A 14,172-nucleotide genomic window follows, 5' to 3' on the forward strand; every position below is an offset into this window, starting at 1 on the left:
TGCATAAGAACTGCTCCCAGACCAAAACCCGATGCATCTGCTTCTACTGTAAAATCTTCTTCGAAATTTGGTAATGATAGTACAGGAGCTGAGGACATTGCTTTTTTTAATTTATCAAATGCCATTTGTGCCTCAGTACTCCACTCAAAGTTATCTTTTCTCATAAGATCGGTTAGGGGTCTAGCGAGAACACCATAACCTTTAATAAATCGTCAATAATATCCAGTAAGCCCCAGAAAACCTCTTAACTCTTTCACGGACTTAGGAGTAACCCATTGAGTCATTGCCTTTGTCTTCTCTGGATCAGTAGATACTCCTTCATTCGAGATGATATGACCCAAATAGTCTATTTGTTTTTGACCAAACAGACATTTCTTCTTATTGGCAAATAACTGGTTCTCCTCCAACATTCTCATCACGATCTCCAAATGCTCTACATGTTTTGCCAAAGACGAGCTGTAAACCAAAATGTCATCGAAGAAAACTAATATGAACATCCTGAGATAAGGTCGAAATAACTCATTCATTAGAGCCTGAAAAGTTGCTGGTGCGTTTTTTAAACCAAAGGGCATGACCAGAAATTCATAATGGCTGTCATGAGTCCTGAATGCCGTTTTTGCTACATCTTCTTCTTTCATCCTGATTTGGTGATAACCAGCCCGAAGGCNACCCAAATAGTCTATTTGTTTTTGACCAAACAGACATTTCTTCTTATTGGCAAATAACTGGTTCTCCTCCAACATTCTCATCACGATCTCCAAATGCTCTACATGTTTTGCCAAAGACGAGCTGTAAACCAAAATGTCATCGAAGAAAACTAATATGAACATCCTGAGATAAGGTCGAAATAACTCATTCATTAGAGCCTGAAAAGTTGCTGGTGCGTTTTTTAAACCAAAGGGCATGACCAGAAATTCATAATGGCTGTCATGAGTCCTGAATGCCGTTTTTGCTACATCTTCTTCTTTCATCCTGATTTGGTGATAACCAGCCCGAAGGCCTAACTTGGAAAACATTACTGCACCATTTAGCTCATCAAGTAGCTGATCAATCATGGGTATAGGGAATTTATCAGGTACTGTTACTCGGTTTAAGGCTCTGTAGTCAACACAAAATCTCCAGCTTCCATCCTTTTTTTTTACTAACAGAACAGGGTTTGAGAAAGGACTTTGACTTGGTCTTATAATACCAGAATCCAGCATCTCTTTCACCATTCGCTCCATTATCTCCTTTTGTGCATGAGGATATTTGTACGGTCTGACGCTGATTGCGTTATTCCCTGGTAAAAGATTGATCGCATGTTCTCTGCCTCTGATCGGAGGAAGATCTGTTGGAATAGCAAATACCATATCGAATCTTGCCAATACTTCTTGAATAGCACCAGCTAAAGGTTGTGTCACCTGAATGACTTGGTGGTTGTACAGAGCAACTTGCACTCCTTTCGTGTTCACTGTGTACCCACTGGATAGAGATTTCAGAGACATCTTCGATATTTCCAAATCTGATTCTCCTATGATCGTAACTATCTTGTCTTTATATAGGAATGACATCTCATTCTTCTCCCAGTTGACTTGGCAATCTCCCAATGTGCGTAGCCAGTAAACTCCCAAAATAATGTCAACTTGTCCTAGCTCCAACACAACAAACTCCATAGTGAATTCTAAGTTCTGGATTGAAAAGTGTACCTTCTCACAAACTCCCAACCCTTGAACTAATATGCTTGTTCCCAGCTTAACTGTCAAATTCGGGTCTTCTCTACACTTCAATTTTAGTTTCTTCACTGCCGCAGGTGAGATATAGTTGTGGGTGGCACCACTATCCAACATGATGATCACATCCGATGCCCCCACCGTACCTCTTGTTTTAGTTGTTGAGGGGGATGAAATTCCTCTGTATGAGGTGAATGATAATGCCATGCATTCTCCAACTGGCTCTGCTATGCACACATTCTCCGTATCCACTTCGTTATCCTCTAACACCTCCACTTCATATCCATTGAAGATTGTTAAAACCCTAAGCTCCTTATTTGGGCATTTGTGATCTTTAGAGTAAGGTCCATCACACTTAAAACAGATTCCCTTCCTTCTCTTCTCATCTAGCTCTGCACCATTATTATGTCTCCTTGGTCTCTGTTCATATTTGTTTACTTGTCTGTCATTTCCTTGAGTTAAGTCTGTAGTTATCATCTTTGACTTCCAAGTATTATTGTTGTGACCGTAGTTACTCTTGTAGTCAGAGACGTTTGGATCCTTAAGTTCCTTGTCGACTATTTGTAACTCCCTCTTAACCACTCTTCACATTAAACTATTTTCCATAGCTCTTGCTTCAGCTATCATCTCTGGGAGATCTCTAGGTTTCTGCATGTGAACCAATTCTTGCATTTCCCTTGTCAATCCGTTCAAAAAAATACCCTCCAGTTTCTGATCATCTAATCCAGTTACTTGTGAAGATAAATCTTCAAATCTCTGCACGTAATCTGAGATAGAACCTGTTTGTTTGATGCAAAACAAACTTTGAATTGGTCCTCTAATCTTCAAATTGCCAAACCGTAGCATCAGAGCAGCTTTAAACTGTTCCCAACTTCCAAATTGTCTCATGTTGGCTTCCCAATTATACCAGCTCAGAGCTTCTCCTTGTAAGCTTACGGAAACTAAAGCCAGCTTCTCTGCTTCATTATAACCACCCATTCTGAAAAATCTCTCAACCCGAACAATCCAACCATATATTCCAACTCCTTCGAATATTGCCATCTCCACATTTCTGAATAAATTCTCTCTAAGCCCAGGCCTAATTTGACTAAGGCAAGGTTCCTGAGGGTAGACAGATACCTGATTGCGGCGATGTTGATTTCTCGCGGCTCCGGATTGACTCGAACCAGCAACTTCTCAAACCGTCTCCGTCGCAGGTCCAGAAGCAATCAAGAAATCAAGCTTGCGATGGATCTCCTTCATCTCGTAATCTCGTTCCGCAAATTTATCATTTATGCGATCTTCGGATTCGCGAATCTTTGTTCCCAATGCGGCTAATTGATCGTAGATCTCCACTGATGCTTGCTCCGACATTGAAAACTCCTTCACCGGTGTCAAAACTTGCTCCATCACCATCTCGATCTTGAAATTACTCTGATTTGATAAAATCCCCAATTTGTGTGAAATCCCTAACTCTCTCAACGTTTGATTCGATCGCAGATCACAAGCGCACCAATTGATAGAATAAGAACACTCCTTTGTATTATATGAATGATGATACAACGATATCGGAACTGTAACCGTAAGAGCCTTTAGACGCAGCTAAAGCAATACTCTCACTCCTCAGAAGTCACATACGACTCTGTTCTCACTCCTCTCCAACGACATAACCGACTCTCTATCTTATTTACAAGCTTATATACACTTTGCTTAACACTCACGTGCTCTATTCTTCTTCCACACGTGTTCCTTCTACTCTTTGCTTCTTCCTCACATAGACCCGATGGGGCTTATCAGTTTCTTTCGGAGTGCAAGGGGCTTGCGGCAGGGTTTGTGATCTGCATGAATACTCTCTCTACGCTCCTTGATAGAGCCGCAATTGCTCAGAAGTTTGGTTACCACCCTCGCTGCAGGAGTATCGGATTAACTCATATTTGTTTTCTATGATGGACATGTTTCCTTGATGGAAGGGGTTCTCGAGGTGTTTAAGCAGTTTGAAGCATTTTCTGCCCTAAGCATAAGTTTGGAGAAATCAACATTATTCATGGCTGGAGTTTCAAGTTCTGTTCGGACTGAAGTTTTGGCTCAGTGGTTCATTGCCGGTTTGCTATTTAGGCCTCCCTTTACTTCCCAGGCGGATGTCTCTTGATGATTGCCTTCCACTTGAAAAGATCCGACAGCGTATCAGGTTCCTGGCAGAGTCGGTATCATGGCAGGGATGTTTGTCTTCCCAAGTCTGAAGGTGGTCTTGGACTGCAGTCTTTAGCAGAGGCAAACAAAGTTAGCTGTTTCAAGCTAATTTGGAGACTGGTTTCTGGTAAACTAGGAGACTGGTTTTTTGCAGGTTAACAAACCTTATCTTCCATTGGCATCAGGGGAATATTCTGTTACAACCGGCATTGCGATAGTAGCTTCCTTCTCCATCATGGTATGATATGCCATTTTCATAAAGTTCGAACTTTTAGAAGTCTTTATACACAGTAAGTAATTTGATTTGCTTTATAGAGTTTCTGGCTGGGGTGGATAGTTGGTTCGTGGCCATTGTTCTGGGCCCTTTCCGTGAGTTTCATACTCGGTACTGCATATTCTATCAATGTAAGCAATTATTCAGTTATTCACCACTAGGATTTTGGCTCAATGAGGTTTTTAGTAACATTTTCCTACTGCTATACAGTTGCCACTGTTACGGTGGAAGAGATTTGCGTTGGTTGCAGCAATGTGTATCCTCGCTGTCCGAGCTATTATTGTTCAAATCGCCTTTTTCTACATATTTAGGTGCTAGCTAGACCAGTTTCTTTATGTTTTGATGTTCTCCATCAGAATCAGATTTTTTTTATGTTACTAAAATCTATGAAAACTTTGTTGCAGACCCATGTGTTTGGAAGACCAATCTTGTTCACAAGGCCTCTTATTTTCGCTACTGCGTTTATCAACTTTTTCTCTGTTGTTATTGCGTTGTTTAAGGTAAACAAAGATGGAGAAAGTTCATTCTGTCTATACTTCAAAAGTAAAGCATTCTACAAATTTTATGGATGCATGAGATGTTTTGTATATTGGTTTGATGCAGGATATACCTGACATTGAGGGGGATAAGATCTTTGGAATTCGTTCCTTCTCTGTAACTCTGGGTCAGGAAAAGGTAAAATATTGAAACTTAAAGAAGCTTTAGTGTTGGATTAATAAGATTACAGACAACATAAAACTTTGTTTGTTTCTTGTAAACTTCAAATGGCTTACGCTGTTGCGATTCTGGTTGGAGCCACGTCTCCTTTCATTTGGAGCAAAGTCATCTCGGTACCAATCTTTCTTTACCCATCAAAAACGTGTTTATTGATCGTTTGAGTGATGAAGGTTTCATTTTATGTTCCGTTCTGTTGCTCTTTTATAGGTTGTCGGTCATGTTATACTCGCAACAACTTTGTGGACTCGAGCTAAGTCCATTGATCTGAGTAGTAAAACCGAAATAACTTCATGTTATATGTTCATTTGGAAGGTTAGATTGGTTTATAAAGAGTCTTACAGCCTTTTCATTCTCTCCAATTTGGAGTCTCTAGATATAACTTACTGATAATTTCTCCTTTTGCTGCATCAGCTATTTTATGCAAAGTACTTGCTGCTACCTTTTTTGAAGTGACATTAGAAGAAGAAGAAGAAGAAGAAGTCATCACTATGCTTCTGGTTTTATTCAGACAAGTTCGTCAAAGTGTTTACCGCATTTTGGGCCAGTACATAAGCAGCTGCATCCCCACTGACTTGCAAAGTCACTATGTTTTGGTAGAGATTAGGGTACTTTATTCTGAAACATCAACAGTCTTGCAAAGTGTTTCACATAAGAAAATAAATAATTTTGTGGGCTTGTTATAAAAGGCTTGTTTGCTTATGAACAATGAAGAGACTAGCTTTGTTGTGTTTGTGTACCTTGGCGGTGCTACTTTGCTTTCAAGCTCATGCAATTCATTGACATTAACCAATCTCAAACTAAATTTTGTGGACCCTCTGAACGAACAAGAAGATTAACAAATGCTTCAATGGTAATCCAGTTTAGCCAAGACACTAATGATGATGTTAAGCCACGTAACAATTTTTTCTTGAGAAGAAATATATAACAACAAGGTGGCTCATGCTGATGGCTTGTACCGAGCCTTCTTCCCTTAGCAGCCTAGTAAGATCTCCTTAGGAACAATATTGCACTAAGACTCAGGTGAACTGAGAAAACCAAATTATTTTGTTGACATAACTCATCAAGTCAATTTTGAAACGCAGTTTGGTAACGTATAATGGGAATGGCGTTCATACTAAATTTGAAGGACAAGTGGTTTATTTTGCTGTATTTTAATTAACTGCAACAAAGTCAAATCTCCTGGATGTAAATTGTGTTCCTATAAGCTTTCTAAACAAATGGAACTGTGAGAGACAGATAGTTTAGATTTGTTATTAACTTAATCATTTTACAAAAGAAAACAAATCTCCATTTTTATTTTCTTTTGACCGCAATCTAAAGAAATAAATCTATCACTTTTTTGGTTTAAAATAGTTCGATTCTTTTATCGTTCACATTTGACCAGAAAAAAATTACCTCTTAATTACATTTATTTGTGTTACTATATATATAAAATAGATCGATTATTTTACATTTGACTAGAAAAAAAATACCTCTTACGTTTTATTTGTGTTACTATATATAAACACATCCAATGTAAAACAACAACACCAACAAGGACAACAACAACAACAACAACAAAAATAATATCATAAAAATGGCTATTGCTCGCATTTGTTCTCACTATTCTCTTTGTCACATTTTCAGTTCATTGTGATGATAACACTCCCGGTACTAGTTTATTATTATACACACTATTATATTCATTTATTTTTATAGATATATTTTATTCTATTATTAATCTATATTTGTTTAATGATTATTGTAAAATAGGTTTTGAAATAAAGGGAAGTTTCCTATGCTACCAACCAGCTCCATGTAAAATGGGAGGGGAGGATGGATGCACCCAGTTTTGTGTTAAAGAGATAAATGATCAAGTATATGGTACATGTGTGGATGGTACATGTTGTTGTGTGATAAAAATGTAATAATCTATCCAAATATTTGTATTTGCTACTTCAACGAAGTCACGAATTTTCATACAGCTTTGTTAATCTATACCGAAGTTTCGGAAATACTTAAGACTAACGAATGCATAACTTACACATAATCAAACAAACCAAAACAAGAATTTTAATGGATTACATAATAAATTTATAAATATTAAAAGGGTTATATGGATATTTTCTATGATAAAAAGTGCATCGGAAAGATACATATTTTTCGCCTCTCTGTTTAAACAACTGGATTTTGTTGTCAGGCTGTTGTTGCAGCTCTCATGATGAGCATATACATAGTTGGGACTTAATCAGTTGTCTGATGTTGGAGATTTTGACTTCTTATAATCATCATTCTCTTCTATGTCTCTCTTCATTTTCTTCATTTTACGGTTTTCTGTAAACCCAAAACGTGAAACACCTAACTGCGGATACCCCTTCGTGTTCGGTTTGCACTTCTGATGTAAATTGTGATCCTTTTAAGCTTCCTAAAGAAGATGGAACACTACCTTGTTTATGTGAGCTAGCCGTGGCTGAGTACACCTCGAAACGATTGGTACTTCCTCCAACCCTTCAACAGTATAAGTTTAAAACAAAGATTTTAGAGTTGATTTCAAACAGAATGTGGGTTTCTTGGAGATCAAGATTCTAACAAAGCATCTGGAGTGAGGGATGGAACTAATATAAGATAGAGGAAAATTTTAAGGACTTTCATATAGCCTTCAGGAGGACATGAACTTGGTTATATCTTTCGGACAAGACAAAAACAAGGACATTTACATATGTTCTCATATGGATTTTTGTTAGAAAGCCCTGACTTTAGAACAAAATAGGTTAGAGATGGATGAATCACTACTACACCTTTATAAGAGTAAATATATATATATATATATATATATGTATAGAGAATAGATAATTAAATAGAATGTTTAAGTATTTGAATATATAATAACAACAACAACACCAAATGGTGTTTATGTGTCATCCTAGATCCCAAGTCGCCATAATATATAGTTGACTTCTTTGGCCAAGTGGTGCAACAAAATCTTAATTACAAACGCATTGTATTCTCAACATGATCGGACACGCCTAAAATGTCAATAGCATAGCCATGCCTACGCTGTGTATTACCCTCAATTATAATTCTTCTAAATTTGTCTAACGCCGGATCATAATAGTAGACGTGAAAAGGTTCATTACGATGATGTCTACGTTGGTATAAAAATATCTTACCACCTAAAGTGACGCAGGAATATCTATCTATTATACTCTTTATCGGGGTATAAGCGAAGCTAGAGAAAGTCATAGTTTTCAACCATTCTTGTTTCTCAGCATTGTCCATAACCCACATCTCAAAACAGTTAACGATGGTGTAACTTAAGCATCCTAGCTTCCCTTTGTAGTTTACGAGATGAGTCTGGTTCCTAAAGACATCTGTCACTACTTTAGGAGCATTTATATGATCAAATCTTTCTGAGCTAAAGTCGAAGCTCACAAGCATAATATCATGACTCATAATTGTACCCTTGTTGGACCTTTTTGCTCCGTAATAGATAGTTCCATTGATGTGTACCCCTCTCATCACTGGACAGTTATTTTCAATGCCTTGAATGTTCCCCCATTGCTTCATTGGATCCCCCCAATGTAAAAACTCGATAAACATGCTCCCACTTTTCAAAACTGGTAAGCACGCTCATTACTTTGCATTGATTCATGGCAGGGTCGTACCCAAAGAAATAGCCTACGTACGTGAAAGACGATTCCATATCAGGTAAAGACGATTCCATAACAGGTAAAGAAATAAATTTTCTCGTTGTAGGATTGTATATCATGAGAATCTAAAGGAGAACAATAGATCAAGGCGCGGACGTATTGATACTCTAAGCTATCGTATTGGCGACGTGCCACGGTTGATACTGCGTTTCCATTGTCAGGATAAGTAGATGAGTAGAAGAAGAAAGGTTCACGGGCAAAGTGGTGGAAGATGAAGTGAAGATCATCAGGCCGCGGCTGAGACAAAGACCGAGTCACGATCGAGTCTATGAAGTCTCTACGGGTACCGATTATGGTTGACCATAGCTTTGAGACGCATTGGAATCTCACTAGAGACTTGGATGGGAGTTTCTTCAGTATCTCCACAATTAGATGGAGAGGGATGTTGATATCACGGGTTGTGATTTCACAGCAACTACGTTTAAGATTATTCAGTTTAGGAGAATGTGAGGCCGTATGAGACTTAAGTTGTTAAAAGACTTAAAAGGGAGCTGTTCATCCTCTTCTTCATTATGTGAAAAATCTGGGAATTGTAATTCTTCTTCTTTTTTGTTAGTTTGTTGGTGTGTGTTCCTCATTGTTAGATTGAGATCCTTCCATGGATTCTAACATGAGAAGTTGATTCTGCGTTTTATGAACGTCGATTCAAATTTATCTTTTCATCAGTTCTTAGTTGAGAGATTTGTAGTTTTACTGTATTAAAGGTATCAGGGCATCGTCTTTCCTCGGAAACAATGGCGGAAGAGGACGTGGCTCTTGTAACGGCGGAATCGTTGGGGTTAGGAGTTAAGAAGATTCGTCGGAGAATTTCATGGGAAGAGTTTAACGAGAGATGGTTCAAAGGCCTTTGTATGTTTTGCGATGAATTGGAAACTCCGGATCACCATCTCCGTCAGAAGAACTCGGGACTTCTCATGCTCGACGGCGATGACGATCAATTTCCGAATTTGAATCTGAAGCAGGTGAAACAAATTCGTTGAACCATGGAGAATCGATTGAACAACCAGAAATGAAAGAATGTGCAGAGAAGATGGAGGCAGAGACAGATTCAATTCTTGAATCTAATTGTGTTCAGCATACGAATTTGGTTTTACAACATCAGGTTCCTATCTCTTCCTTGGAACATAGCCTTAAATTCTGTAAACCAACTTTGGATGTTAGTGAGGATTGCCAATATGTGATTGGGACACATCAAGCTGAGCCAACTTCTAATCTTGGAGATGTCAAGGTTAATGCCTGCCAAGTGTTTGATTCAATGCCACTAAGAACAAAACTGTTGCAAAATTTGAGGAAAAAACTGCTTTCAAAGACTTGGTGGTTCAAGTTCAAAGAACTTGATGTTAGGTAAGAAGAGGTGTGTTGTGCGAAAACTGTTATTGGAATGTTGGAGTTGCCTAAGGTTCAACCGCTGATTGCTTATGGGGTTCATGAGGACTCAATGGATATGGATATTCATGACTCTAAAGTTGGTATCAAAGAGGTTTTACGAAGAGTGAAGATGCTGTTCCAAAACAGTTTGTGGCACCACCAAGGAAGGGTGGATGTGTTGTTTCAGAATTCAAATGCACTCTCTAATAAGCTTTGTGAACAGTCAACATGTATCAAGTCTGAAAAGCCAAAGTAAAGACTATCTCCAAAGTCTTGGATGTTTAAATACAAAGTGGGGAAGCAGCTGACTGCTGCAAGGAGTGTTGTAGGACTGGATCATGAGGAAATGCTACATGATCAAGTTGGAGAGTGGTTTAAAATTTGGAACAGACAAATGAAACTGTGTGTACTGATCAGACCTGCATCACCAATTATTATACAGTTTCTCCATGGTGATATGACGTTCCAAATATGGCATAGATGGAGGTCTAAACACCTACAAATAGCTTTAGAGTGGTAGTTCTACTTTCAGTATTTCCTCACTAGTAGTTCAGCAGGTTCTTGTGGTAGATGTGATAACAGCTGGTCCTTCATTATGGTCTCTGCATATTATTTGCCTTATGAATGTTCTATCTGGGAACATAATGACAAATGGTAGAATCTCTTATGCAGCAAAAGATTGTTTATTTACTCGTTTGGAAGTGAAGTCAAGACTGTTACATGGAGGTATCCAAGCATAGATCAACTTGTTCAAATGGAATTTGTCAAGGTCTTGGAAGGAGTTGACAGTTTGCAACACCGGAGCAAGAAAGGAAAGGGCTCAAAAACTAGGATTTTTAAATTGTAATCTGAGAAAGATGACATAAAGCAACACCGCAATCTGGTTTTCTATGTCTCTGATCTTGGAATTTACATGAGGATTGATCATTGTCCTGGAGGAGACCATGTGTATGATCGAATTATCATGGTGAAGGAGCAGTTGTTGCGAACCAACATGTTCATTCAAGAAGTAATGCGAAACAAAAAGAGATCATTTTCCAAGCGGTGGTGTAGTACAAAGCATCATGCAAAAAGGGACTATTTCTGAGTTCTTTTGGTATGATGGTTCCAACAGATAGTGTGCAGTTTCCTTCTGCTCGCATTCAAGCTAGAGGCCCACTGCTTCTCTCAAATTCAACTGAAGGTTGTTCCTCACATTATGCATCAACATGGACTGTACAGATGGATGTGGGAAAAGAGGTTTGAAATGTTGATGTCACTAAAGCAAAGAAACAGCTCCAGAGGTTCAAAATCAGGCAAAAATGGCGATACAAACTATGGGAACAAAGTGACAATTGGACAAAGTTCTTATGCAGCATCAGGTTGGTTATTTACGAGCCTGACGTAAGGTCCAAACGGTTGCAGCGACGTATCAGTGTGTCAATCCACTAGTTCAAATGGAATGTGCCCAAGTAGAACGAATGGTTGAAGTCACACAGAGCCAAACCTTTGACCCTGGAGTCAGACTTGCATCACTCGTGACTTTAAGAAGTCATATTCCAAGCAGAGATGTTACAATGGTTTCAATCAAATGGACTCTTAAAAATGTGGAGGATGCATCATGGGAGGTAATCAATGTGCAAAGGAAGTTTACATGAACCTTGAGGTCAAGGTTGTGCAAAGATGGGAGATTTGATATAGTAATTCAGTAGCTCATATATAGAAACACGTGGAGCTTGGTGATTGGTGAAAGCAAAAGAATTTACGTGGAAGGATGTAATTGGAGCAAGCTGAAGTTGTTAAAAGACTTAAGAGGGAGCTGTTCATCCTCTTCTTCATTATGTGAAAAATCTGGGAATTGTAATTCTTCTTCTTTTTGTTAGTTTGTTGGTGTGTGTTCCTCATTGTTAGATTGAGATCCTTCCATGGATTCTAACCTGAGAAGTTGATTCTGCGTTTTATGAACGTCGATTCAAATTTATCTTTTCATCAGTTCTTAGTTGAGAGATTTGTGGTTTTACTGTATTAGGTATGATATACCACTTTCACAAAGTTCTGACTTTCAGAAGTCTTTATACACAATAAGTAATTTGATTTGCTTTATAGAGTTTCTGGCTGGGGTGGATTGTCGGTTCGTGGCCATTGTTCTGGGCTCTTTCCGTGAGTTTCATACTCGGTACTGCATATTCTTGTTGGAATTCTTAATTCTTACCTCTCTTAGGTTAGATCTCTCTTCTCTATTTTGGTTTGTTTAGTCTAGAGATAAGAGAACCTTTTTTCTTTAGCTTCTACATTGTTAATCTTGGATGATGTTATCTTAGGCCATTACATCTCTTTTATACTACTTCTTCCTCTTAACCTAATTGCTATGCTACAAACAAGCAAACCCACTTAACACATTGGGCTTAATTCACTTATCCCCCAAACAATAGGAGGAAGAGGAGTCAACCCGCCGAGTCTAACTGCTCTCTCCGCCGAATCAATCTTGATAGTGGTTGGAGGAACGTGCGATAGGATGTGCCTCCTGGCCCCAAAAACGCGGGGAATAACCGGCAACGACCCGCGAACAACGATACGATCCTCTGGAATACAAGAATCGTCCAGATCCTCGTCAATCAGGGAAGGGATCGCAGAAGGAAGATGAGATGAACTCGTAGTCACCGTGTGGGAAAAAGCCCGGCGTTGAAGCTCACAAATAAAGCCGAATCGGAAGATTAATCGGAGTGTGGACTCGTTGACGACCTCGAGACACCACGATTCGGTCTGTTGACATTGTTAGAATCCGAAGAAGTCGCTTGGCGAAGGTGGCTCGCCGCAGAAGAATTGGAAGAAGCGGATCCGGGGGAAGTCATAGTGGACGAGTTAGGAAAGAAGAGGAGCGATTTAAAGAGAAGAGAAGGGAATATACCTGATGACTCGAGAGCAGAGGATGACTCGTAGACAAGATGAAGAAAATGAATGAAGGGGGGAGTATTCATAAGAAGGGAAGGGAGATTCTCGAAGCGTAATCATTACAACACGCATTTGGTGACGGTACGACTTCCGGACTCCACGCGCATCAGGAATCGCACACGATGGTTCGACCCCTAACATCGAGAATCGAGGAATCTCATGCGCGACCTTTCACTTCCTCGGGTCTTGTCCAGAATTCTCACCCCAACAATTGAAATTCAAAACCTAAAACCCCTCAGACGAGTTAAGTCCCCACGACGAGCAACCAAGGGAAGAGCGAGCCCTTCAGAGAAAGTTCTCCGTCTAGAAACCTACGAACTGGTGTTGAGGGGGGAATACTGTTGGGGGTAGATCCTCAGCCCAACAAAAGGCTCGGCCCAGAAAATGCCCAAATAAACCTTAAGGGAATGAGGGGTATTTTGGTCTTTTCGGAGGACGAACCGACACAGTTTCCCATAAATACGGGCGTATGGCATTCAAAAGGGGGATCGCGGAGAAGAAGGGGATAGAATACGGATAAATTTATAAACTCTCTCGTTCAAAGCATAGAATCGACGAGCTGGCAGCTCGTCCATCATCTTACTTTTTCGTCACTTTAGCTCGTCTCATTCACTTTGTATCCCGTTCTTTTTGTGCCCGAGCACCGATTTATAAAGAGTATTTCGACCTCTATTTTACCAAACTAAGTATTTTAATTTTGACCGATCTGAGCATCAACAACGACACATTCTTCTTCTTATCCGCTTTGCTTCTTCTTCTCTTCATCCTTTTCTTAATCTTCTCTTTGTTTACTCCACTTGCAGGATTAACCAATTAATCAACTTCCAACAATTCTATCAATGTAAGCAAGTTTATTCTGTTATTCATCCTCTAGGATTTGGCTCAGTGAGATTTTAGTAACATTGTCCTATTGCTGCTATACATTTGCCACTTTTAAGGTGGAAAAGATTTGCGTTGGTTGCAGCAATGTGTATCCTCGCTGTCCGAGTTATTACTGTTCAAATCGCCTTTTATCTACATATTCACGTGCTAGCTAGACCAGTTTCTTTATGTTTTGATGTTCTCCATCAGAATCAGATTTTTCATGTTACTAAAGCTGTGAAAATTTTGTTGCAGACCCATGTGTTTGGAAGAACAATCTTGTTCACAAGGCCTCTTATTTTCGTTATTGCGTTTATGAGCTTTTTCTCTGTTGTTATTGGGTTGTTTAAGGTAAACAATGATGGAGAAAGTTCATCCTGTCTATACTTCAAAAGTAAAGCATTCTACAAATTTTATGGATGCATGAGATGTTTTATATTATTGGTTTGATGCA

General features: G+C 39.1%; 2 protein-coding genes and 1 long non-coding RNA gene across 3 annotated transcripts in view; 2 read left to right on the plus strand and 1 right to left on the minus strand.

Annotated features, from left to right (window-relative positions):
• On the minus strand, positions 213 to 2,750 carry LOC104768243. Its single transcript, XM_010492166.1, has 2 exons — positions 2,411 to 2,750; positions 213 to 2,266 (listed from the first exon to the last, which is right to left on the minus strand). The coding sequence occupies exons 1-2, from the start codon at positions 2,748 to 2,750 to the stop codon at positions 213 to 215; spliced, it is 2,394 nt and encodes a 797-aa protein (XP_010490468.1).
• LOC104767267 (homogentisate phytyltransferase 1, chloroplastic-like) overlaps positions 1,858 to 14,172 on the plus strand; it is a 14,884-nt gene continuing 2,569 nt past the window's right edge. The window contains exons 1-4 of the mRNA XM_019241008.1: positions 1,858 to 4,116; positions 12,012 to 12,093; positions 13,774 to 13,883; positions 13,974 to 14,069. Coding sequence (XP_019096553.1) covers positions 4,114 to 4,116; positions 12,012 to 12,093; positions 13,774 to 13,883; positions 13,974 to 14,069 — 291 coding nt within the window. The 5' untranslated portion in view covers positions 1,858 to 4,113. The remainder of the gene's footprint in view (positions 4,117 to 12,011; positions 12,094 to 13,773; positions 13,884 to 13,973; positions 14,070 to 14,172) is intronic.
• On the plus strand, positions 6,428 to 6,832 carry LOC104767266. The gene is made up of 2 exons (XR_764217.1): positions 6,428 to 6,519; positions 6,622 to 6,832. It is a non-coding gene; the product is annotated as an uncharacterized LOC104767266 (long non-coding RNA).

Source organism: Camelina sativa, chromosome 19, assembly GCF_000633955.1.
Source record: "Camelina sativa cultivar DH55 chromosome 19, Cs, whole genome shotgun sequence".
NCBI classification, from domain to species: domain Eukaryota; kingdom Viridiplantae; phylum Streptophyta; class Magnoliopsida; order Brassicales; family Brassicaceae; genus Camelina; species Camelina sativa.